The sequence below is a fragment of the Lepidochelys kempii genome, chromosome 7 (assembly GCF_965140265.1).
Source record: "Lepidochelys kempii isolate rLepKem1 chromosome 7, rLepKem1.hap2, whole genome shotgun sequence".
In the NCBI taxonomy this organism is placed as follows: Eukaryota; Metazoa; Chordata; order Testudines; family Cheloniidae; genus Lepidochelys; species Lepidochelys kempii.
The window spans coordinates 82,296,612-82,323,072 of record NC_133262.1 but is presented as its reverse complement, the minus strand read 5'-3'; the positions used below and the strand labels follow the sequence as shown (position 1 = coordinate 82,323,072).

At 43.2% G+C, this 26,461-nt stretch overlaps 1 protein-coding gene across 1 annotated transcript; it reads right to left on the bottom strand.

Moving 5' to 3' along the window:
* Nucleotides 1–1,488: 1,488 nt before the first annotated feature.
* On the bottom strand, nucleotides 1,489–25,112 carry KIFBP (kinesin family binding protein). The gene is made up of 7 exons (XM_073353504.1): nucleotides 24,353–25,112; nucleotides 21,351–21,449; nucleotides 14,258–14,337; nucleotides 13,974–14,157; nucleotides 12,673–12,757; nucleotides 5,625–5,734; nucleotides 1,489–2,940 (listed from the first exon to the last, which is right to left on the bottom strand). Exons 1-7 carry the CDS (start codon nucleotides 24,719–24,721, stop codon nucleotides 2,062–2,064), a joined length of 1,806 nt encoding a protein of 601 aa, XP_073209605.1. The 5' UTR covers nucleotides 24,722–25,112; the 3' UTR covers nucleotides 1,489–2,061.
* Between the last annotated feature and the right edge of the window lie 1,349 nt (nucleotides 25,113–26,461).

Here is a 26,461-nt window from a genome sequence, read left to right as displayed (position 1 = left end):
GATTTCATTTTACCAGCCACCCTTTTTGAATAGCAGAAAGGAATGACCCTCTGGGACATTGGTAGGAAAGCTTCTGAAAGACTGCCAGTGTCTGTACTGATGTTAAGGCAAGGACAGATGAGAACAATCCTTATGACTGATTATAGTCACCCTTTTGTTTTAGGATAAGTAATGTCTACTATGATTTCCTATATGTATTACAAATTAGGCACTCTAGTTAAATATACATTTCTTTGTTTTAAGGTTTAGTAAGTAAAAGACAGGATCTTGTATTGTGTCCATGTTAAGGGGATTCAAAATAAATGGACACTGTTTGTATTCTCAAAGGTCTCTGTAAAAAAAACTGTTTGTGTGAATGAGGAATGTATGCATCAGGAAAAGATAAGGCGTGAAGGCCATTGTTATAGCTAGATGGTCAAGGAAAAAGGAGTAAAGAGACTTAACACCAGAAAATCATCAATGCGCATCCATAATGAAGGACGGGCAAATTGACAACCCTGAGGTGAAGGCTGGCACCCTTAAAGACAGGACAATTGATTAAATGGGAACCAGGACAGGACAACCCTCTCAGAGGTGTATTGGAATGTTTACATCAAAAGATGCACCAATTAAGTAGTAACCGGTCACAAACTGACAGCAAAATCCATAGACTTCAACAGAGGAGAAAAAAAAGGGACTATAAGAACAGGGTGCTTTGCCATGGGATTTTGGGTTCGTCTTGCCACTACTCCAGGAGCATCGAATCGCAACCGACAAAGCCCAGCTCCCCTCTGCGACCAATCTGGCTGGCCACTAGATTGATCCAGACTGGTAACTATAAAAACCATCAACTGAAGGGGGGGGGGACACTGTCTGAAAAGCATATGCTAACTGTTGTATTTTCAATAAATATGGCATATTTGCCTTCTCCCTTATAAAAGATCCCGTGTGCTTTGTATAGCATAACACACAGTCTATGGGTTGTCTTTACTTGAGGAACTAGTTGATAGCTGCTGGCTATTCATTTTACACATAATGGGCCAGAACTTTCAATCCAGGAAAAACTCTTCTCCATGCAACGCTGTAATAGGTGAGGCAAAGGTAGTTTTAAGACACCTTTATACTCTTCCAATCCTCGGGCTGGCCTGAGTCTGAGCTGGCCCTTCATGAAAATTAGGACAGCTATTGCAATGCAGTAACTTATGCCTAGTTAGTCAAAATGCTGTTCTGGCAGTTGGAGATCACTGAAATAGAGGGATGCCCTGTGCATCTCCAGAGGTGGCATAGAACCAGCACACCTTTCATGGTGTATTTGATCATTATTTCTTATTTTTCTGTTCTGGATATGTTGGTGCCTATTTGTACAACCGTTAAAAGTCAGACAGGATTATGGAGTTTTACAGCTAGTTAAAACTTAGGGTATTTTAGTTTCTGTAAAAAGTGGAACAGGATCTATTGTTAATCAGGTCTTAAAAATACAAATTAAATCAGAAGGACTCAGTGAAAAAGTTTAGTCAAGCAAGTCCATTTATTGAGCCTCTAATAGGTGTGTTTAATTGCAACAAAAGTCACTTATCAACATACAAAATACAGGACAATCAGGCTCCTTTCCATATGGATAATCTTTGGAGCATGGGTTAGAAAGACTAAAACCCTGTCTAGTAGACAGAATGCATGCCTAAAGTCTGATTCTTATTAAAGGTAACTAGGACCAGTCAAGCTACCCAAAAGGTTCCCTTAAAAGAAACATCTGAAGTACAACACTATATTTAGAAACTGAATTACGTACTGGAGGAAGAAAGGCAGGCAGGCAGGGTTTGTATTTACATAAAGAGCATGCAATACAAATAATCAAATGGACATTCACTTTACATTTAGAGTTTATACCATTAGCATGGGCGAGAAACTAAACTAGACAGTTCTCAATTTTAAAAAAGGTTCTATAGTGCCTAACATATCTGGATCTTATAGCTGCAAACATCTGAATGCTAAGGGCAACAACAAGGTATGGGAACTGTCCCAAAGTATGTTTGACAGAGATCATTTTAATATTGCACATTTCCATTCACTGAAGACAAGAGTTTAACGGAACGGAGACAGTTTGGCTTTTAGCCTCTCCATTCTTGTTGGAAGCAGACCAACCATTTCTTTACTGAGTTCTAGTTCAGTTTCTATGGCCTGGACAGCTTCTGGATGCTTCTCACAATAGTCTACCAGAAATGTGTAATATTCCAATGAGGTCTGCATATTCTCCAGTTGTTTCTTGCCATCAGAAGTAATAAGCTTGCCATATAATCGTGCAATGTGAAATTTGGCCACCATTGCAGGGCGAAGAACATCATCCTCGAGTTTTTCAGGAAATATCTTATCTGGGTTCCTCAGAGAATCTAAGAAGAGTTCATAGTACTTGACTGCTAACTGAGCCAGAGAATTAATTTTTTTTATAGTATGAGAGTCGAGTTCCTCTAGCCTGTTACCAATAGCTACTTTTAAATCCATCATCTCATAGTAGGTGTCTGCTAATTCAAACTGAAGCTGCCTACTGATCAACAGGTAATACTGTGGATTCAAATCCACGTACATGGGCTCCAGCATATCTATTCTACGCTTGTGCATCTTGCAGCGTCTCTCATAGTCTTCTTCAAAGAAAGCAAGCACCTTAAACAAGGCACTGTGGTCCTGAACAATTTCAATATGGTCAGTAACATAGCCATCAAACTGAAAGAACTCTTTTGCTTCATGAACGTAATTCTGACCCACTAGGAAGACTTCTCTGGCTTCTTGAAAATCTAAAGGACATATACAGCTCACTTTCTCTTCTGTGGCTAATATAGAGTCACATAGATCACTGGTTCCAAAGAGAACAGCTTTCTTCCTGCCCTTCTCTTTTTCATCTTCCTCTTTTTTCCTTTGAGCTTTAAGTTCTGATTGCCTGTCTGGATCCAACTCTCCGATGTTATCCTAAAATGACAGAGCATGTTAGTTTAAAATACATGTGGCTACGGAGAACAACATGTATTGAAGCTGCTTTTAACTACAGTCCTTAATGCAAACAAACAGCAAGACAAGAGAGTGGGCATGCTAGCATATTAAAATTTATGCTCACTAAATTACACAAATTATGATCTTACCTCTGCAGTGCATGAGATTTATTTAACATGGATATTTTAGATGTATGTCTCCACCCCAGGAGGTTTTTGTATCCAGACAGACAATGGAGCTGGAGCCCTTTAAGACCTCAATTCAACAAAGTACTTTCAGCAGCTTCTTAATGGGCACTGTATAGTCCCATTGGAAGTCAATGGAACTATTTGAACGCTTAAGTGCTGAATAAGGATCACATTACCCACATGCTTACATTTAGTCTTTGTCTACACTACAAAGTTTTGTTGGCAAAAGTTATACCGCTTTAATTAAAGCGCTTTAAATAAAACCACTGTTGCATGTCCACACTAGCTCCTTTTGTCGGCAGAGTGCATCCACACTAACAGCTCTTACATCGACAGAGAGCAGTGCACTGTGGTAGCTACCCCACAGTGCAATTGGCTGCAGGGTGCTTTGGGAAGGGTTTGCAATGCCTCATGGGGCAGGTACAGTGTCACACGATGCAGGTTTCTCAATCCCATCGTTCCAGGGGCATCCTAGTAGATTGTCAGCCACTTTTTCAACTGAAGCGTGGGAGGGAGGGAGAGGAGGGTGGTGCGTCTGGGGCGGGGGAGATAGCAGGCCGACTGACCTATCCTGAGGTGGAGGGGGAAGAAAGAAACACATGTCAGCCCCCAGCTTGGCACAGCAGTCCCTCCCAAAGCAGGCCACTCTGCCTGCCTGCGGTTCTGTGATGCCCTCGGAGTTCTACCACAACCTCCTCAGCTGCTCGAAGCTGCATCCTGAACAGCTCTGTGACTCTACATGCTGAGGAATGTCAAAGCAGCACGGCAGTCTCCCCCCCTCTCCCTCCCCACTGTGTTCCTAGTGCAGGGCAGAACAGGAACATTCCACATTAATGATTTGCTCTTTGTTCCCCAAAGGGAGCAGCCCGCTCAGCTGTCAGATACTTCCCCAGACTTTTGAAAGGGGAGGGGCACATGCCTGCAGGGCAGCAGAGATCAGAACAGTGAGCAGAGTGATCACAGCAGGCATTGTGGGACACTGGTGGAAGCCAGTTATGTGGACAAAACAAACAGCAGTGTCTACACTGATGCTTTATTGCTTTAATTCTGCTGCCAAAGGTTTATTCCTCTCGTTGAGGTAGTTTTGTTTTGCCACCAAAGGTAGCTTTTTAGTGCGTACGTCCTCCTGTTTTGTTGGCAAAAGCCAGCTTTTGCCGAAAAATTTTTGTAGCGTAGACAAGGCCTCAAACAAATACTTGAGTGCTCTGCTGAATTAAAGCCTAAGAAGGGGACTTTGTGGGCAAAGATCGGGGAGGCTTGTAAAGTTGCTATGTTCCATTAATCAACCAGCAGGGCTGAGCAAACAGCTTGTTTTTTATCCGGTCTCCATGTTGGATCATATTAAAGAAGTTCTGTATTAAAAATCACAAATGAGTTTGATTCCCCAGAGTTTAAATTCCAGGGTATTACTAATTAAGAGGTCTCTTGGTTTTTGGTACTGTTTCTCTCCCTCTATGTGTGAAACTTGCAAGCTGCTAATTGTGTTAGTACATTCTAAGACAGAGTCTATTCTCAAAGCAATTCACAGAGAGAGAGACTCAAAGCAATACTCTAACAACAGAAACAGCACCCAGAGACTCCCCACCCTTTTGTTGTATTAACAATTGTGATTAAAATAGAGATAGAGGATGTATGTGGATGGATGCTTGGTGTGGATAATAACTGAATGATCAGGGAGGTGCCAGCCTAAGAATCCAGTGTCCATCGGCTGAAGAAGGCATCAAGTGGAAATAACCAGACGACTCCCCCCCGGAGGGCAGACTGGAATCCACCCAACAGCCTCAAGGATGGGAGAACCAAAGAACAAGATAACATCTTGGAGCCGTCAGGAATGTGCTATCTGCTGATTGATTCAGCAACAGCATGATGAAGCAATTCCCATAGACTGGCATAGGAAGAAATTCCTATAAAAATAGACTCTAAAAAGTGAGAACTTTGGGGTCTGATTCTGAAAACCAACTTCCAGGAGCATCAGATGAGCATCTGACAAGGCCCTGCTCCCTCCTCATGTCCAGGCCACCTGGCCAGTGGCTTGGCATGAGCAACTCTAAGGCTGGTAACTATGATAACAACCTTGCAGAATATATATATATATATATATATATATATATATGTGTGTGTGTGTGTGTGTATAAATTTGAGATTGAATGGAATGTTATAACTATAACTAACTGCTTACTATGATTCTTTCTGTATTCACAGTAAATGTGGTATTTTGCCTTTTTCCCTTTAATAAGATCCTGCTGGTTTTTATTTTATTGGTACAACATTTATACTTATTTGTAATATAACAGCTTTATTCAAGGGTTAACTGTTTTTAGAACATGTACAGCCTAGAGTTCAAATATTTGTCTCCTGATTACTGGTTGTGCAACTATGTATCCTTAATGTTTGGTTGTGAAGTTATTCCTGTTATTTATAAATGAAGTTTTTGTTGATACTTTTAAACAATTGTGAACAGAAATCTTTGATTACCTCAAGTGATTTCCGAGCACTCTGCAAAAGAGTCAAGCAGTACTTAATCCAACATCTTGCAATTTCAGCTTTTCTCTGTCGAAGATCCTGTTGGTCTTGTTCTGTTTCATCTGATAAATACACATATCACATAAAAAACTGGGGAGAAGTGAAGTATTCCAGCTCAAATGTTACATTAAAAAGGAAAAACAATCATTTACATTGATCAGGATATTTTTCTGTCTTTCCTTTAAAGTTTTAAGAGTGCAAAGGTTGTAATCCCTAACTAACAGACTCAGAAGATGGATTACTGTGGATTTATCAAGTACTGCCTTTAAAAACAGTTTAGATATGTAACAGGAAGACCACCTGGTTTGGAGTTTTTCCAGAGTATAATAAAACAGATTTGTTTTCTGTTCTAAAGTGAGAGCCCATCTGCCCTTCAAAATCAACTAACAGAAAAGCTGCTCTCTAGCATGACTAAGACACTGTTTGCTCTTGCAACAGCCCTAAGAATTATAGTGAAATAGAGACTGTCAAATTGAGGAAGCAAAGTCTGTGGCCAATCCAAAGTACAGGAAGACTTGCTAGCCCACAAACTCTTACACTCTCCTTCCCTCCCCAAGTTCCCCACCACAATCACAGTTTGCAACTGTGTTGACATCTCAACACAGACACCAAAGATTGAACGGACGTTAAAACTTAACTATCCCATCACCTCTAATGGAAGTGGAGACAAATTAGTGGGACAATGTGGTGAAGCCTGCACTGCTGATGCCGCCATTCTTGTCCTCTGGATACAAAGGATGCTTCAGTCTCCAGTGCTGTTAAGTTGGTACCTTTCACAGGCACTACATTCTATTTTTTTTTGGGGGGGGGGGTGCAGAAAGAGGTAGAGGAGGAGAGTTCTCAATAGCCTCAAAGTGACCTCCATTTGTTCATTAGTTTAAGAATCCCTGCACTGTACACAGCGGATGGTTTTGTTTTTGTTTTACTAACAGAATTTAGATGTTCCGTTCACATGCTTGCAGGTGTCTATTCTTTAAGCAAGTACTCAGGTGAAGTAACTCTAGACCAGTGGTTCTCAAACTCGGGGTCAGGACTCCTCACGGGGGTTGCAAGGTTATTACATGGGGGGTCGTAAGCTGTCAGCCTCCACCTCAACCCGGTTTTGCCTCCAGTATTTATAATGGTGATAAATGTATTTAAAAGTGTTTTTAATATATTAGGGGGGATTGCACTCAGAGGCTTGCTATGTGAAAGGGGTCACCAGTACAAAAGTTTGAGAACCACTGCTCTAGACCAGGGGTCGGCAACCTTTGAGAAATGGTGTGCCAAGTCTTCATTCATTTATGGTTTGGCGTGCCAATAATGCATTTTACATTTATGGGGCTGGCGGCTGGAACCCCAGACTGGCAGTGGGCTGAGCAGGGCCGGCAGCTGGGACCCCGGCTAACAGCAGAGTGCTGCCAAAAATCAACTCACGTGCCGCCTTTGGTACACATGCCGCAGGTTGCCGACCCCTGCTCTAGACCTTTACCGATCAATCCAGCCTTTTCTCCTTTAAAAGAGATTTGATGAATTGCAACCATTTCATATGCAGAAGTGTGACATATCACTGACTGAAAGCTCCTAGCTTGAAAATCTGAAGGCTTGTCTACACTGGCAAGTTTTGTTGTCAAAAACTGCCTTTTGGCAACAAAACAGCAAGAGCTTACACACTACAATGGGACTTTCATCGCAAAAAACACCCAGTTTTGGGCAACAAAAAACTTCCACCCCTACAAGAGACTTTTGTCTTTTCCCCTCCCTTTATTGTCGACAAAGAACCAGTGTAGACACTGCAGATTGTTTTGTCCACAGAACTGGCTTCCACCAGTATCCCACAATGCCTGCCCTGATTGTTCTGCTCAGTGTTTTGATCTCTGCTGCCCTGCAGGCATGCGCCCTTCCCCTTTCATAGCTGTGTGTTGCTCCTTTTGGGGAAACAAAGAGCAAATAATCGGAATGGTCCTGTTCTGCCCTGCACTAGGAACACAGCAGCAGGCAGACTGCTGTGATGCTTTGCCATTCCTCAACATGGAGAGCTCACAGAGCTACTCACGATGCTGCTCTAGGCAGCTGAGGGGGCTGTGGGAGAACTCAAAGAGAATCCCAAGATACACAGCGATCAGCTCCTCCTCCCCACAACACTGCACTGTGGGATACATACCCACAGTGCATTGCTCACCCGGTCGACGATGGCGTCCCCAGTGTGGACATGATCTGTCAACAGAGGGAGCAAGCGTGAACACCCTTTGGCGATTTTTGTTTTGTTGAGTTTGGGGGGGTGGGGGGGTTTGTTGTCGACATAAGTTTTGGCAACAAAACTTGGTAGCGTAGACAAGCCCTGAGTGAGTGGAACTTATTCCCATGTTTTAGATCCCAGAACTTTCCATATGATGATTTTCATAGTACAGTGGCTCAGGATATAAAACTTAAGAGGAAGGGAGAAGAAAAAAAACAAAACCAAAAAACAAAACAGGAGGAATTCCCAGCATGCTGTAATAAATATCACTTTGCACTTATAGAGCATCTTCCATCCAATGATCTCAAGTCATTAGCTTCCTCATCTATACAAGAGAAGTATCATTATTCCTATTTAACAGATGAGAAACTGAGGCACAGAGAGGTTAAGCAATTTGCCCAAAGTCACAGAGGAAGATTTTGGCAGAGTTGGAAAGAGGACCCTTGTCTCTCAACTCTCAATTATGTGCTGGAAGTAGACCATCACTGTCCATATACTTTACTGTAATAAACATGATTACGTAATAACAGAGGTGACTAAGGGACAGCCAAGAAAATGGCCCCACCACTGTGTTCGGTACTGTACAAACACAGAGTGGACAATGGCCCCTGCCCTGAAGAGCATACAATCTAAATAGACAAGACAGACATAGGGTGGAGGAAAGGGTCTGACACACAAGCAGATTGAACAGCATGATGGCAGCAATCATCATGTTAGTTCCACTATTTTGGGGGGGGGGGGGAGAGGGGAGAGCCGGGAGAAGAGAAGGTGGTTTAGTTTGGAGGATATCAGCAAGAAGGGAAGGGGGAAAAGAAAGTAAGACATCAAGTGTGGATTGAAGCTCAGGTGAAGAGATGAGGGTGTGAGTGATAGTCACTCAGCACAGAGCAGAGGAAGTCCAGTCACAACCGTAGAGTTCTCAATGTCCAAAGATCCCTACTTTGGTTCCTACCAGGAGTCGTCTCCTCCCTGCAACCCAAAGGACAGTAGGAGAGATGCAAGCCCCAGAGCATGAGCGTGTGGCCTCCCCTGCACAGTTCTGGGAGGGAAAGGTGGCTCTGGCTGGGCCCCATTTTACCCCTCCCTGCCACAGTGCAGCAGTTCCATCTTTGGCTGCTTCTACTCCTACTGGCTGGAGTCTCTGGGTGGTTTCCTTGGTGAAAGCATACCACATTTCTGACCCCAATGTCACCCTAGTGATCCAGACAGTAACACAGTCAAGTGACCATGGCAATCTAGATGTGTGAATTCACAGCTGTCAATTACTTCATATTTATTCTAAGATTTCTTGACAGACCTCTATGATTAGTACAACCCAGTATTTCGATGCTGTAGTCATCATGAATAGGTCGGAATACGAACAAGAGGCTGCTTGGCAACTCTCCAACACCACTTTCTACAAGCCATTACACTCTGATCCCACTGAGGGTTACCAAAAGAAACTACACCATTTGCTCAAGAAACTCCCTGAAAAAGCACAAGAACAAATCCGCACAGACACACCCCTGAACCCCCAACCTGGGGTATTCTATCTGCTACCCAAGATCCATAAACCTGGAAATCCTGGACGCCCCATCATGTCAGGCATTGGAACCCTGACAGCAGGATTGTCTGGCCATGTAGACTCCCTCCTCAGGCCCTACACTACCAGCACTCCCAGCTATTTTCAAGACACCACTAACTTCCTGAGGAAACTACAATCCATCGGTGATCTTCCTGAAAACACCATCCTGGCCACTATGGATGTAGAAGCCCTCTACACCAACATTCCACACAAAGATGGACTACAAGCCGTCAAGAACAGTATCCCCGATCATGTCACGGCAAACCTGGTGGCTGAACTTTGTGACTTTGTCCTCACCCATAACTATTTCACATTTGGGGACAACGTATACCTTCAAATCAGCGGTACTGCTATGGGTACCCACATGGCCCCACAGTATGCCAACATTTTTATGGCTGACTTAGAACAACACTTCCTCAGCTCTCGTCCCCTAATGCCCCACTCTACTTGCGCTACACTGATGACATATTCATCATCTCGACCCATGGAAAAGAAGCCCTGAGGAATTCCACCATGATTTCAACAATTTCCATCCCAACATCAACCTCAGCCTGGACCAGTCCACACAAGAGATCCACTTCCTGGACACTACGGTGATAATAAGCGACGGTCACATAAACACCACCCTATACCAGAAACCTACTGACCGCTATTCCTACCTACATGCCTCCAGCTTTCACTCAGACCACACCACACGATCCATCGTCTACAGCCAAGCTCTACGATACAACCACATTTGCTCCAACCCCTCAGACAGAGACAAACACCTACAAGATCTCTATCAAGCATTCTTACAACTGCAATACCCATCTGCTGAAGTGAAGAAACAAATTGACAGAGCCAGAAGAGTTCCCAGAAGTCACCTACTACAGGATAGGCCCAACAAAGAAAAATAACAGAACCCCACTAGCCATCACCTTCAGCCCCCAACTAAAACCTCTCCAAAGAATCATTAAGGATCTACAACCTATCCTGAAGGACGACCCATCACTCTCACAGATCTTGGGAGACAGGCCAGTCCTTGCCTACAGACAGCGCCCCCAACCTGAAGCAAATACTCACCAGCAACCACATACCACACAACAGAACCATTAACTCAGGAACCTATCCTTGCAACAAAGCCCATTGCCAACTGTGTCCACATATCTATTCAGGGGACACCATCATAGGGCCTAATCACATCAGCCACGCTATCAGAGGCTCGTTCACCTGCACATCCACCAATGTGATATATGTCATCATTTGCCAGCAATGCTCCTCTGCCATGTACATTGGTCAAACTGGACAGTCTCTATGGAAAAGAAGCAATGGACACAAATCAGACGTCAAGAATTATAACATTCAAAAATCAGTTGGAGAACACTTCAATCTCTCTGGTCACGCGATTACAGACCTAAAAGTTGCAATTCAACAAAAAAACCTCAAAAAACAGACTCCAATGAGAGACTGCTGAAATGGAATTAATTTGCAAACTGGATACAATTAACTTAGGCTTGAATAAAGACTGGGAGTGGATGGGTCATTACACAAAGTAAAACTATTTCCCCATGTTTATTCCCGCCCTGTTCCTCAGATATTCTTGTCAATGCTGGAAATGGCCCACCTTGATTATCACTACAAAAGGTCCGTCGTCCCCACCCCCACCCCTGCTGGTAATAGCTCATCTTAAGTGATCACTCTCCTTACAGTGTGTATGGTAACACCCATTGTTTCATGTTCTCTATGTATATAAGTCTCCCCACTGTATTTTCCACTGAATGCATCCGATGAAGTGAGCTGTAGCTCACAAAAGCTTATGCTCAAATAAATTTGTTAGTCTCTAAGGTGCCACAAGTACTCCTTTTCTTTTTGCGAATACAGACTAACATGGCTGCTACTCTGAAACCAGTATTACGTAAAGTCTTGGGCTCCTTATCTAAAATGGCTCTTGCATAGCCTGCCTCCTAAAAATGTAGCTAAATTGGCTAGATGAGATATAAAGGGTGATTCTATATAGGTTTTTGTCCTTTTCAAGTTTCCAAAAAATGTCGTAAGTGATGACATTTATACACTGTGCAACCCAGCTGACTGAACTCTGGTTAAAGGAAGCTTGGCTGTGTTCCCTTCAGCTGTATTTTGTCCCTGAATAACAATGCCAATTGGATCTAAGGGGACTACATTCCAATTAGCATGAACTCTTTAAAACTAGCTAACACTCACTGCAGCAACAGCAGGCTAGGAGAATCCAAAAATGCAGCCCCTTTGAATGCTAACACAATCTGCCATGAGTCTAAAGCCTCATTTATCTGAAGCTTTCAGTTGTCCAAGATTTGAAACGCCCAGGGCTGTGCTGTAGATATGCAAAACCAAAGCTTACCGTTTTACAGGAAGTAACGAAGTAGGATGTTTCAAGTAGCACAGCTACAGTCATATGACCATGCCCCCTCAGAAGCATGGCTGTCTTTTTAGGAAGGTACATTCTATTGCACTTGATTGTGTTGATTTACGAGTTGTTTATTTCATTACACCAATACAAAGTCAGTCAGGGATGATGACAACTTCATAACTACCATCTAATGAGATTGCACCATGTCAAGTGACAAATTGTAGGGTGTTTTACATGTATTTGCTTTTCTGCTGAAGTCTTCATTTTAAGCCTATTCTCAGCAAATGTCTTCTCACATCAGATTTGTTTAACAGTTTTCATTTAGGGATTGCTCTAAACAGATTATACACTGTACTGTAAATGTGAGAGCCAGGATTTTTTATTTATTTTCTTTTTTTCTTTTTTAAAGGGTGAGACATTTTCTCTCATACTCCTGAAAACACCTGGACGGAGATGTTCACATTTTAGAACTGCCCCAATGTTTTTTCCTCCATCCTCCTGGCAACTTCTAACATCGGTCAATTTTACCAAAAAAAACTCACTAAAGTATCACCTGACTCTGGTGAAATTCCTGAATCAGCAGCAATAAATATCTGAGCTTTTCTCAAGGTGTTTACATGTACCAAATCTTAAGAACTGTTGTGCATGCAACTTAAAAATCTTAGTTTAATAGTAGTACTGGTATAAGGGAAGATAATTAATTCTCCAAAAGGAACTGGAACTCCTATTAAGAGCTCCCAACTGATGAACACATGAGCATTTAACATCCATACTAACAATGCTTATTTCCAAGCTACTTGATTGAAGTTAACGATCAGTGAAATAAAAATACAAAAAAAACCACACAACTTACTGTCCTCTGAAGAAGGAACCTGTCCAGCTTGGCTAAAGATAACATTAGCAGCTGCTAAACAGTGTCGAGACTCCATAAAGCATTGCTGTGGGGGAGAGAAACAGCAGTGTTCAACCATAGGTACAAAACAGCCAATGAGCTGCTACTTTAGACTTAATTAAGTCCCTCAAGTTGTATAGTTAGGACATGTGAAGATGGGGAAATTGCAGAACTGAAAGGTTCAAGGACATTTTCCTTTGGTCATTAGAAAATATAGTACAATTTGAAAGGAAAGATGATTTTTTACATCTACTATGGAATATAGCACCTTCCCACCAACCCTCCACAGAGGTAGTCACTGCCTTTTATAGCAGGACTGAAGCACAAACATTATAAATTCTTTCCATGCTGCTCTGACCTATGCTACTGTCATTTCCTGGGTCTGTGGTAAACACTGTGTTGTGGGGCATAATACAGCCCTGAGCTGAACATAAACTGAGCACACATTATGAGTCAGATTCGGATTCCCTTACTCTCGCATTGAGTAGTACTTTACTTGATGGTTAAATTCCTTCTTGATGGTTAATTCCTTCAGTTTATCTCCTCAAAAGGTACAGGAGTGATAGTTTACTGCTGAAACTCTATTCTTAACTGAGTGGTATTGCAGAAGTCTCCAAAGCACCAAATTGTTTTACAGAACACATTAGAATTTGAGTTGTCTTCCGTAGGAAAGGCCTCATATAAAAACAGAAGGACTTCACAAAGCAGTGAGTTGTTTAGTGACAGTACAGAGACTCTGGAGGCAAACAGAGCATCCATTATATGATTGGCTCACACAACCTTCCACAAATTTTGTGCACATGCTAAAATATTCAAGAACAATTACTTAAAGGGTGCATTGTAAGACTCAAGCCTGAATGTATTTGTTTTGGCTAGATAAGAACTAAGTATTAGCAGGTAGTTTAAAAATATTTTCCTTTTTGTTTCACCTTTAAAAAAAAAAATCTCATAAGCACCACATCACACACCACCATTATTATTAATTATTTGTACTACTGTGCCCACTTGTGCTTTAATTCTTAAATTTACCCCTCTGCTTACTTTCAGCAACATGCTACCACGGGAAGTGCAACCACTGCACTCCCTTAAGACAGATGTTTGACATTTGAGGTCTATTTGTGTGTTTAAAGGAGGACATTTTAAAATCCAGTAGGCACCATGCCTCAATGAGCTACTGGAACGGCAACTCTGACTTTGTAGTTACCTTTTATGATTGCAGGTTAATAAGTCATAACCATAGCAGAGAACATTTAAATGGTTACCTTAGTGAGATAATATTGTGACAAGGTAGCAGCATTCAGAGCCCATTCTACTGGATAGTAGCCGCTGTACTCAAGCTGTCGTTTAAGGGTGGTATGGCAATACTGGGCAGCCTTCTCAATCATTTCCAGGTGTTGGTAGACTTGGGCCAGATAATATAATGTATGGGTATAGGCTTTTTCAAATCTGGGAAGACAATTTGGGTCTTACTTTAGATTTATTTATTTTTAAAAAACAAACAGCCATCACATACTCATTTCAAATGTATACTCTAGTCAGCACCCACCTTTTTGATCTCTCTTGATCTGTAAGTTTTTCTTCTTCAGCCATGAAGTGTTCGCTGGGATCAAGGGGAGGGTTCCCATTCTGAAAAATAAGCAGTATATCCAGTACACAACCTGTAACTTAGTGATATTGTGCTCCCTCTGCTGGCTGCAGTGTGAAACACAGTGCAAGACCAGAAAGACCTGTGAGCATTTTGCAGTTTTTCAACCCCAAATTTAACACTAGACTGTTGATTTTCCACAGAACTTCTGAATGTTACATTTAATGTGATTTCCTGAAGTCCATGAGATGTTTTTAGAAAAAAAGCAAACAGTATGCCTCACTTTTTCTATTGTGTTATAAAACTGCTTCTCATATATAACTGTGTATATTTTTTTAAATATTACATTGTGACAAACTAATTTACTCTGGATTCATACTGATCTCATGAGAATTTATTAAACAGGTCTACAAATATCAAATAAAGAATTCATTTACCAAGATACACTACCAGCACACACACACACACACAGTATCCTTCACAATATTTCCTGCAGGATAAGCATAGAGAATGCCTAGCAGACCCTACCATGAGGTCTGATCCCACTAGCATTTACGCATGTGAGTAGCTTTATTAGGAGCAGTCCCACAGAAGTCAAAGAACTACTTTGTGAGAGTAATGTCACTCAGTAATTTCACTCATGTGTGAAAGCATAACAATGTCCCTGGAGAGATTACAGGTTCACTCCCCATGAACAATCTCTTGATCTAAGGCCAGTCCACACACTATTTTTGAAACGGTGAAACTATTTTGGCTAGGAATGGATTTTTTAAAAATAAAAATAGTTATACTGGTACAAGTCATGGTGTGGAGGCACTTATATTGGTATAAGAGAGCCTTATTCCAGTATAGCTTGTTCCCCTTCCCATATGGGAAAAGCTATACTGGTCTAAAGCACCTTTATGCTGATATTGTGTCCATACTAGAGGAGGATGTATCACTTTATACCAGTATACTGAAACCAGTACAGCATTTGTGTTTAGACAAGCTTTAGAAGCATGAGTCTCTACTGCTTAAGCTATAGCACGTCATCAGCCATTAACATGGAGGAAATAGACCCAAAATCTCTCTCTGTGGTCTAGCCACAAGAAGGGAACAAAGAACACACTGAGTTAGTTGGGTTACACACTCCCCTGGGGCCAGGAAAGCTTGAGTTCCCAGCATATCAAATCCCCATATGGCACGCCATTTCTAACAAAGTGCAGATCACAGCATTTGCTAGTTCAGGTCCCTACTGTCACCTATACAAGGACAAGAAAGAGGCAAAGAGTGAAAGGACACCACACAAATCTAGCTGCATGACCACAAGTGAAGTGCAATTCATTTTAAAGAAAAACTCCAGTGATGTATCAATTTCAATTTATTAGGTTCAATAGAGAACAACAAAACATTCATTCCAAAGAGACACCATGCTTCCTGAAGAGACTGAACCAAAGCGTAAAGCATCTCTCTTCCACCAGTTTTCAAAGGGGAAAGTCATAGCTTTGAGTACTGATTTAGATAGATTTAAACAAATATTTAAGATGTGTGTGAAGTAAATGTAGTTTTGTTCTATATTAATAGTTTTTGTTTGCTCTGTTTATGGAGATGATTTCTGGGGTTTATACAGAAGGGTCCTGTATACAGCATCTTGCCATTGTGTCTGTTCCTATAAGACAGCTGTCAGACAGTTATATCTAGTACAATTGGGCCATACCCATGCCAACACAATTTACAGCACAACTTTGTCTGTCTGCACCTAACTTGCTTCATAGATAAGTATGTGCCTGCTTTTTATGAAAATTTGGTACACCTACCCAACAGTGCCTCAATTGCTGGTGGCACTGGCTGAGGACTGTGGATGTGCTTCCAAGATGGCTGCCTCATATCACTTACCATTCTGTAAGTTTTTAAGCATGCCAATATATTAGCCAGTCACGTTACTTGACATTATGAGCATCTTCATCACGGAGGTCAGTTTCGCAGTGCAACTTGCTGTACTAGCGTACTTAGTAGTTTACAAGCTTATTGCCTGATCACTTCAGAAATGAACAGCAGATAAATGTTCCTGCAATAACAGTACTTAGCTTGACATAGATTTTTCATCCATATATCTCAAGGGAGGATAAATATTACTACCCTCCTGTTACAGGTGCAGAGACAGACACAAAGAGGCAAACGGACGAATCCAAGGTCTCCACAGCTCAGTGGAAGAGCTGGAACTAGAACCCAAATCTCCAGATGCAAAGCTCAGTGCCTTATTTGTTGGGCCACACGGTCTCTGCCAAGCTAAGAGAAGAATATCAAGAAGAATGGAACTTCTGTAACAGGCTTGGTTTGTCTACATTCTCAAGACGTACCATGAGACAGAGGGAATCTGGACCACGCTCATGAAATGAACGCAAAACAGGATTGACACATTAAAGTCATTCTGTTCTTTACACTTAGAATAGAACTGAAGACGTGGCCAGAATGGAACTCTCTCTGTGGCAATCCACCTCCCTCTGCCTCCTGTAGAGACTCTGCAGAGAAAGGAGGAGCAGCTCAGAGAAACACTCCTCATGAGAAGTGGGGCAGGGGCTGGGAGAGGGAGTAATATAGCTACCTTTTCCTCCCACAAATTGGGGGGGGGGGGGCGCACCGTACAATAGGCTTGTGCCTTTACTTGCTTTTTCATTAAAAACAACCCTGAAAGTGGTTGTTGTTTTTTTTAAAAATACATATCTATTCTACTGGTCTTTAAGTCAGGTTTTGTCTAGCCTGGAAAAGGATGGTGATTGAAGAGCTAATGAAGTGATTACATCACAAGAGCGCAAAAGTTAAATAACCCAGGGATGAAAGAATTTTTAGAGTCAATTTGTTTAATGCTTTTTCTTTTGGTTACATCTGTTTAGAATAACTAATTAACTTTTTTTTTTTTAAATTAAAAAGTATTTATTAAAGTTTCCCACCAGTTCAGCTGAGGTGCAAGAGCTCATAACACATTCCTTCAGAGATTCCCAACAAATTCTTCAGTAAATTCCAGGAGATCAGAGATGACATTTCTAAAGTTTAAAAAGTTACAGGACTTCCTGCACTGGCTCTTTCCCCTTTCCAGTCCCAGTGTACCCTTCAGATCTCAGGCCTCATACCTTTACCTATGCTGGATGGAGTTCCATGATTCTCCCGCTCTTAGACCAGGCCCCGGGCTACAGTACCCTTTGAATCAACCATGATAAGCGAGCAGGTCCAACTGGTCTCAGCACCTGTGGTTCTTCTCTTTGGGAGTCTGATCAGTGATGTAAATAGCGACCAAAGCATTGTTTATTTTGCTGTAGGAACAAAGCGTTTTAAGAGATGTGTGTAGAGTGTTTGTTATCTTACTTAAAAAGCCTTAACATCCTGTGATAGTGACCTAGACAGGCCTAGCTTCTTCAGTCATCCCAGCAGGGTTCCCATGTCTCTGTCTCACTCCTCTGAATAACTACTTCTCCTTGTGAGAGAGGGATCCCTTTTAATCCTGCCAGGTCTCCTTTGTTTTTGTGAGTTTCTGGGCTTTTTGCCTTATTGGCCAAAACTAGTTAAGCTGTCTGGAGACAAGATATAGAATCTTAAAACTCCAATCCTGTCACAAGAAACTTGAAAGCTTTCAATCCCTTTTTACACCTCATAAAGCAGCAAAAAGTGAATAAACTTGATTTTAAAAGTTCTTTGTAGGTTATATTTAATATTCAAATCTCAGACCCTACCAATCAGGCAGTAAATACACAACTGCACAGACCATCTCAAATTTTAAATGTATGTTAAAACTAACCCCACAAAACAATCTTCCCAAACTGACTATTATTCCAGCTTTCCATCTCAATTCAGTCTTTTCAGAGAAACATTGGAAGAGCTCCATGGAGTTAATTAAAAAAAAAAAAGAAAAGAAAAGAAAAGAAAGATAGCAATCCAGCTTCCAACATTGGAGAGAGAACCTACATATGCTTCAGGATCATGCTTATGGTCAAACCTTGAATTACTCCTGGGGGAATTCTGCACCACTGTGCATGTGCAGAATTAATGTCCCCCACAGATTTCTTTACTTCCCCGCAGAAAAATTAATTTCTGACAGGGAAGCAAAGGGAAGCTGCAAGAGCAGTCACACCCCACTCCCTAGCAGTGCAGGTACATCATTTCAGGCACCTGGAACAGCCAGCAGAGAGGTAAATTACCGCAGGGCTGGAGACACCCCAGCCCGTGGCTCCTACCCTGGGCCGGGATCAACTGCTAGTCCTGGCTGGGCTGGAGGCAGGAGAGGACGGGACTTCCTCTTCCCCTGCAAGAAGTGGCTGGGGCTGTGTCAAATCCACCCTCAGAAACCTCCCCCAGCTGCAGGAAGCGCAGCATCCTCCCCTGCTTCCTGCCCCGTAACTCCTCAGTTGTGGGAGGGAGGGGTCATTGCATGGGGAGCTGCTCCTCCATCCTCCCAACCCCTGTGCATCCAGACCTTCCACACCCAGATGCTCCTGCCAAGCCTCACCCTGTACACCCAGAACCACCCCCCAAGCACTCCATACCTGAACCCCACCCCACTGAACCTCAACCCCTTCATCTGGAGCCCCCCTGAACCCCAGACCCCCATCTCTGCACCCTAGACCACTCCCCACTGAGCTCCCTACATCCCTACACCTAGAACCCCACCCCCACGCCTATGGATGCAGATCCCCCCACACCTAGACCCCGCACTGAGCTGCCTGCACCTAGATTGTCCCACACAGAACCCTCTCACCCCACCCTTTACACTTGAATCCTGCCTGGTTGAGCCTGTCTGCCCCACACCTGGTGTGCCTAGCACAGAGGGGCAGGGCCCCAGTGTGTTTCTGGGACAGGCCCAGGCCTTGTGTTGTGTCAGGGTCAGGTGCAGCCTCACCGCTGAGTCGGTGTCTTAGAAGTGGAGAGGCTGCAGAGTGATCTCCCACCTTCGTGCAGCCAATGGTCTGTGCTCCCCACTGCCCTGCTGGAGCCTCCACATTTATTTATTGACAAATAAAACTTGTAGAATTTTAAAATACCATGTGCAGAATTTTTAATATTTTGGTGCAGAATGCCCTCAGGAGTACTGAATACAGGTTGTCATGTACACAGCATCAATGCCAGAAATGAGTGTCAGGTGTTAACTAGGAGACATTTTTAAAAAGTTCAGTCCTCACAAAGACAGAGAGGCCAAAAATTTGTAAAGAGAGAGAGAGGCCAAACTGTAACTGGAGAGATTTCCCCGCCTCCCAGTGTGTTGAATTGCCGTGTACTACGGTTTTCTTCAGAGTCACAAAAGGTGAATTAATAATGCAGAAAGCTCTTTTTGCAGCACTATTGATACATTGTGATTGCCTCAAAGAGAAGAACAAAGGCCCTGTTGTGCCATTGCTATCACACAGCAGAGTCAACAACTCAGGCCTTGTCTACACTGCCACTTTACAGCACTGCAACGTTCTCATTCAGGGGTGTGAAAAAACACCCCCTGAGCACTGCAAGTTTCAGTGCTGTAACGTGGCAGTGTAGACAGTGCACCCAGCGCCGGTAGCTACTCCCCTCATGGAGGTGGGTTTTGTTTTGTTTTTTTTTAAAAATAGTACTGGGAGAGCTCTCCCCCAGTGCTGGTGCTGTGACTACACAGACACGTTAAAGTGCTGCTGTTTAATATGCATAAGGAGTTTGGTCATTAACAAGACTGCCTGAGACACACAAGAGCCTTTCTGAAAGAAAGCTAAGGGCATGGCTGCACCTGCAGATGTAGAGCGCTGGGAGTTAAACCAGCCTTTGGAGACCGCAGCAGGGAAAACGCTGCCGTGTGTTTACACTGTCAGATTCAAGCGCACTCAAGTGGCCACATTAGCAGCTCTTGTAAAGCAACAAAGAGCAGTGCACTGTGGTAGCTACCCCAGCACGCAAGCGGTTGTGACATGTTTCTCATATTTGAGTGTGTGTGTGTGTGTGTGTGTGTGTGTGTAGGGAGACACAGTGTGTTTTGGGGTGCTGAGAGTGTGTCAGCATGCTGTCTTGTAAGTTCAGACAGCAGCAGACCAAGCTCCCACCCCCGCCTGCCTCTCCCTCCTTCCCTACCTCCCCACACACCCCAACAGAATTCCACACTAATGGTTTGCTTTGTCCCAGAGCAGATAAGCATGCCATGCCGGCTGTCAGAAACAGAGCTTTGAAAAGGGATATCCTCATTCCTACAGCCAATTCCATAACGAGAAGAGTGGCCACTTGATTTCAGGGGATTATGGGACATTTCTAGAGGCCAATCACAGCACAGTAACGTAACACCTCGTTCATACTGATGTCCAGGCGTTTCAGCCCGGCCACAGCAAGTGTTATGCTTCTCCTGGAGGTGGATTACCAGGAGTGCTCCAGCTGCAGAGTCCAGGCGCTCTACGTGCCTTGCCAGCGTGGACACGTCGGGTGTTAGGGCACCTGGGATTGCTTTAATACGCTCTAACTTGCAAGTGTAGCCAAGCCCTTAATGCATGCAGCACTATAAACTGTTACAGCAAATCGATGCAGACAGTTCAGGAGTATTTAAGATTAATCTTTTTCTTTGTTAACTAAAAGGTATGGTTTGAAGTCTCTCACGGCTTTGCAGTACTATCAGTATGAAGTTAAGTAGAGATAGCGGAAGCTAGATTCCATCTAGTTTTAATTCTGGCTAAATAACTTCCAACATTGAATATTTTACTTATTTTAGTATTTAAGCCAAGTTCATTTGCTGATTAAACCAGAACTGAAGCTATGATGACTCACAGATCTCAATTCCTCGTAGTGCTAGCAAACACACGTCACTTTTCAGAAGCACAGTAGCTGCTAGTAGGAAGCTTCACCAAGATGTTTTTCAGAAAAAAATATTCACTATGTATACTTAACAAGAAATGCCTCTGTATGTGAAGGCTCAAAAATGATATTCTTCTGACAGATGCAGTTTTCAGAACAAGAACCATCTTTTACCATCTACAGCACTCTGCATAATCCCCAGTCCTGGCTGGCATCTCTAAGTGGTGCCATAACACAAATAAATAATAGTGCACTGCATGTGTAAAATAAGCTCTGTTAACAGTACCTCTTTCATGTACTGATTGTACAACGCCTCTGCAGATTCCAAGTAAGTCTGTGCTGTTTTAATTTCACCTCTTTCCGACCACAGGATACCCAAATTGTTCTATAAATGTAAAAGGGGGAGGGGAAGCGGTAGATGCGGTGGAAGAAGGAGGAAAAAAAAAAAAAAAGTTATTTTCCAGTATTTCCCATTCCCAACAAAGTTCTCTAAACACAACTAAATTCCACCCCAACACACACAGCCTATTTGAGCCAATAAGAGTTGCTTTTAGAGAAAAAGGAGTGTAATACCTGGCTCATAGTTTATACCTTAAATTGTTTAAAGACACCTTATCACACTATAGCAAACATGAAAATAAAGACCCAAACATACATAAGCATATAATTTTCTCTATTTCTTATTATTGCAGGTGTGTGTTTAAACAGATGCGCTCTCTCTCATACAGTTTTATTTCTGATTCACCCTGCAATTAAGTCATAGCATCAGTGTTGTCATAAAAATTACCAGGAAGTTAGAAATTCAATATTATGACTTCAAGGCTGGATAAAATAGGATGAGAAGTTGAGCTAGAAAAGAGCAGATGATGTTTAAATAAGTATCTTCATTGATAGGCAAAGGTGGCAAGAAAAGTTAAGAAGTGGAAGTTAAGGGATGGGTATTTTAGATCTAAACCATGATAATTCCCATGGCAACATTTCTTACATTGCTTCTGGAGACTCTCCAATTTCAAAGAGCTTCTCCAAGTATATCATGAAGAATTTAGCATTCATAAACGTTCCAAGTTGGACACGTACTAAATTTTGTTTCTATATTTGCTCACTTGAAAAGGTAAGTCTTAATATACAACTAAAGAGACTCAGAGGGGTAAAAGTGGAATTCTATCAAGTTGCCTCTGCAGCTGGCCCACTCAAATTAGCCTTCTTTTAGGAGCATCAGACTGTGTGGTGCTCATAAAGAGAAACACTACGTCCATGGGACTGGATGTACAGTGTAACAGGCAAAAATCAGACATCAATTATCTCGTATAGCACTATGCAGAAGAGCACAAATCAGAGACAGGGCCACAGGAATTGACCTAATAAAAGAAACTCTGTACCAGTGCTTCCACAATAGAGGTCAGTACAAAGAAAGCACATAAAAGCACTTTAAAAAAAGAAAACCCTTCAGATGCAGATCTACAGAATTGGCTCTTTTATCTTTTAAACCAAGAAAGCTTATGCCCAAATAAATCCGTTAGTCTTTAAGGCGTTACCGACTCCTTGTTGTTTTAGCGGATACAGACTAACACAGCTATCCCCTAAATTCTGTAGATTATTGCTTGTACTGCAGTATTTATGTTGCTTTCCTTTAAATGTTCAAGGTTTGTTACAGCCTGTGAGATTGAAGTCTTGGTGCAAAAGCCCAGTTAGACACCATGATTTCTAGTTGTGTTATTTTGCATACATTGTCCAATGCTAGGAACAAGAGCATCATTTGGCAACAGAACTTCTAATAGCATTGGAAAGATCTCTGGATATAGCAAAAAGAAAGGGCAGGAACAGCAGGACAAAGACAGTGTATCCAGAAGATAGCACCTGTCTGTTATAAACGAGCACCATTTTAAAAAGCCAATTCAGAAGCAGAACTAGGAGGACTTGTGGCACCTTAGAGACTAACAAATTTATTTGAGCGTAAGCTTTCATGAGCTACAGCTCACTTCATCGGATGCATTCAGTGGAAAATACAGTGGGGAGATTATGAAACAATGGGTGTTATCATACATACTGTAACGAGAGTGATCAGGTAAGGTGAGCTATTACTTCCGGGGGGGGAAGGGGGGACCTTTTGTAATGATTTTGCAGAACTGAATCCTTGGCCTAAGACAATAGAAATTAAAAAAAACAAAAACAAAAAAAAACCTCTGGCATGATGTAAACTTGTATAGTTACGACCCTTTTAGTTACTGGTGGGACACTAACCCATTTTGAATGGTTTCTGAAATAAGCCTGTTACTTTTAAATGACAGGTTTATAGTGTTGACTATGAGCCCAACCCAAGCTGTCACACTGGAAGACAGTGACCACATGCAAATGCAACCTTGAAAATTTCAGGTAACCAACCCACTTTACATACCGGTTTGAAAAAATGACTTGTTGTAGTCAAGTCACTCCACTATCCCCTATTATAATAATTTTGCAAGGCTTCACAAGGAGATAGTTATTGTGAGGTTGCCTGTTATGGTTAGCTCAGCCAGCTGTCCGAAGGACATCTGAATAGTCCTTCTGTTTAAGACTTCTTATGTTACAGCTTCTTTTAGCACATGTAAAAATTGAGTAAAGACTGGAACATCTCTGAGAATGTATATGTATTTGGTAACTATTCTGAAAGGAATATATAGAGGAGAATGAAATTATTGTAAGGAAATTAATAGTATTTGCAAAACTCTACTCACTCAGATATGGTATTATATTACCATAACGTTAAAGAGCAGGCAAACAGATTAACTGCAACAATAAATTCTCATCACAATTTTGCAATGCAACTTTACATTTTCAAAGCACTGTTCGAATATTAACTAGCATAGCCCTAAGATTTCAGCATTTCAATAGCTCATACCGCCACTTACACTGTTCAGGTCATCCTACGCATCACAAATAAAACGGGCCCAGATTGGGCAAGGTTTATGGTGCTACGCTGCCTAAGGTCAGCAACACCCTAACGCTGCAAATCTGCCCAAACCTACTTCACGTCCCAAATGGCACGATGCTCCAGATCGATTGGAGACTCCCACCACCCAGAGCCAGGAGCGAGTCAGCCCCCCGTTGCCCAGACGTGTCGGCCGCCGTCCACGGCGAGATAAGTCACCACAGCGGGACCCAGAGAGCAACTCAGTGAAACCCTCGCCCGCCAGGGGAGTCCAGCCAGGGCCCTGCCATTCGCCCACAGGGCGCCCACCCATTGAGCCGCGGCAGAAGCTCGTGGGCCCGGCACGTCCCGGGGCGCCCAGGGCGGCGGCCGCTCCCTACCTGGGCCTGAATGTAGAGGGAGACGCAGTCCCGGGAGAGGCGGTGGCGCTCCAGCAGCCGGGTGCACTTCAGCAGGTGCTCCTCGCCGGCAGAGAGCTCCTCGGTCTCGGTGTGGTTCACCCCGAGCTCATACTCCACCACGGCCAGCCGCACGGCCCGCAGCGCCGCCGCCTCCCCCGCAGGGGCGCCCTCGGCCTCGGCCGCCTCCTCCGAGCCCAGCAGCTGCCTGATCTCCTCCAGCAGCTCCCGGGCGCCGTACTTGGAGCGGTAGGGCTCGTTCTCCGGGTCCTTCTTGGACTCCACGTTGGAGAGACTCAGCGAGCTGCGGAACTTCTCACAGAGCGAGGCCCAACCGGCAGGGGCGGCCATCTTCCTCGCCGGGCCCAGCGCCACCCGCCACTGCGACCAACCGCCTGGGCGGCTCGGGGGTGTTAGAGCGGACACGTGACGCTCAGCGAGCGATCAGGACGCTAGGGGTGTCTGCCCGCTACTGTCATGGCGCCCGACCCCAACGTGAGGCTCGTGCCACGCCCCACCCTCCGCAGGGTCGGCCCGTTTCAGCCGAGCTCCCTCGCCTCGTTCTCGGAGCCGCAGGGCGCCCAGTGCCCGACCTTTGCCCGCCTCAGGGGCAGCCTCGAAAAGTGCCAGGGACGGGTGAATAAACAGATGCCAAATGCGGGTGGATCGTCCCACTCCCACAACCCCAGCTCTGCGCAGGACGCGCCCATGAAGTGCTCTCGGGCACTGGTTCTTCGCCTTTCCTGTCCTCTCTGTGCCTCTTCGGAGTCTGAGTCCTCTGGGTACCTGAAGTTTTACCACTTATCACTTAAAAACTACTTGCTCACAAAAAAATAAAAACGCGTCACAGCACCCTGTTGGTGAAAAAGTGCTTACTTTCTCCTTTTTAACCCTCTAATTATCAAATTAATCAATTGGAATATCTATTTACATTTCAGTGTACAACACAGTATAAACTCGTATGAAATTTTTAGTTTATTCTGACTTTGCTAGTGCTTTTTCTGTAACCTGCTGTAAAACTAGGCAAATATCTAGCTGAGTTTATGTACTCCCAAAAGACCTCTACATGTGCCGGTTGAGAACCACTGCTCTGGGGGAAGGCAGCTGCAGCACTGGCAGGAACACAGGAGGTCTGTCAGGTGCCATCCACTGCACACATGGCCCAGGAATGAACTGCTAACGATTTCCCACATGCTTTTCCCAGTAGTGAGCATCTTCCTTTGCTGGTTGTAAGTTTCACAGAACTAGAAGAGAAGAAGTGCCCATTAACACCACCTCCCTATTATTTCTCTCTTAAACCCCAAAGGGCCCCCCGGGGGAAATGCAAGAGCACAGGCCATTTAAATAATTTTGTTCTGGGGTTCTTAGATCTAGTAATGACATCCTACAGCTCAACAAGGCAAATATTTTTATTTTTAATGCATTTTTTCTTTATTCTTTGACCTCAAGAAACAATCGGAAAAATGTCAGGGTAGGGCCAAGCAGCTCTCATTGCAAATTGCACACTTGAACAACAGAAAATGAGAAATCTGGAGAATTTAGATTTTATTTTTAACAAACAAGACAAATATTTAAAGCTATGTTTAATGTCTAGATTTCAGTTATATATCATAAGAAACAAAGAAGTTACTCATTTTGTGCAGTAAAAATGGTTCTTTGAGATGTGTGTCCCCACTGGATCTTTCCACAGTAGAAAGGAAAATCTTGGGAGACTTCCTAAAAGCCTTCGTCCTATCCAAGTAAAAGGCCAGGGCTCTCCTAACATCTAGTGTCTGCAGTATAGCCTCTCTTTTATCACAGTGAGGCTTAGGGTAAAATGTCGGAAGGTGGATCAGTTGGTTCATGTGAAAAGGGGAAGTCACCTTGAGGGTAAACTTCAGCTGCAGTTTGTGTGTGACTGCCTAGGAAGGCGTACTGTGGAAAGGGATCTGGGGGTCATAGTGGACCATAAGCTAAATATGAGTCAACAGTGTAACGCTGTTGCAAAAAAGGCAAACATGATTCTGGGATGTATTAGCAGGAGTGTTGTAAGCAAGACCTGAGAAGTAATTCTTCCACTCTACTCTGCACTGATTACGCCTCAACTGTAGT

Bases quoted from the DNA above. Each gene is read 5' to 3' on its own strand.
- KIFBP (XM_073353504.1), bottom strand. From the start codon at position 24,721: ATGGCCGCCCCTGCCGGTTGGGCCTCGCTCTGTGAGAAGTTCCGCAGC. The intron at 12,758-13,973 runs GTAACCATTTAA...TCTCCCCCACAG, and splicing joins CACAATATTATCTCACTAAG to CAATGCTTTATGGAGTCTCG. The intron at 5,735-12,672 runs GTAAGTTGTGTG...TGTATTTATCAG, and splicing joins GGTTCCTTCTTCAGAGGACA to ATGAAACAGAACAAGACCAA.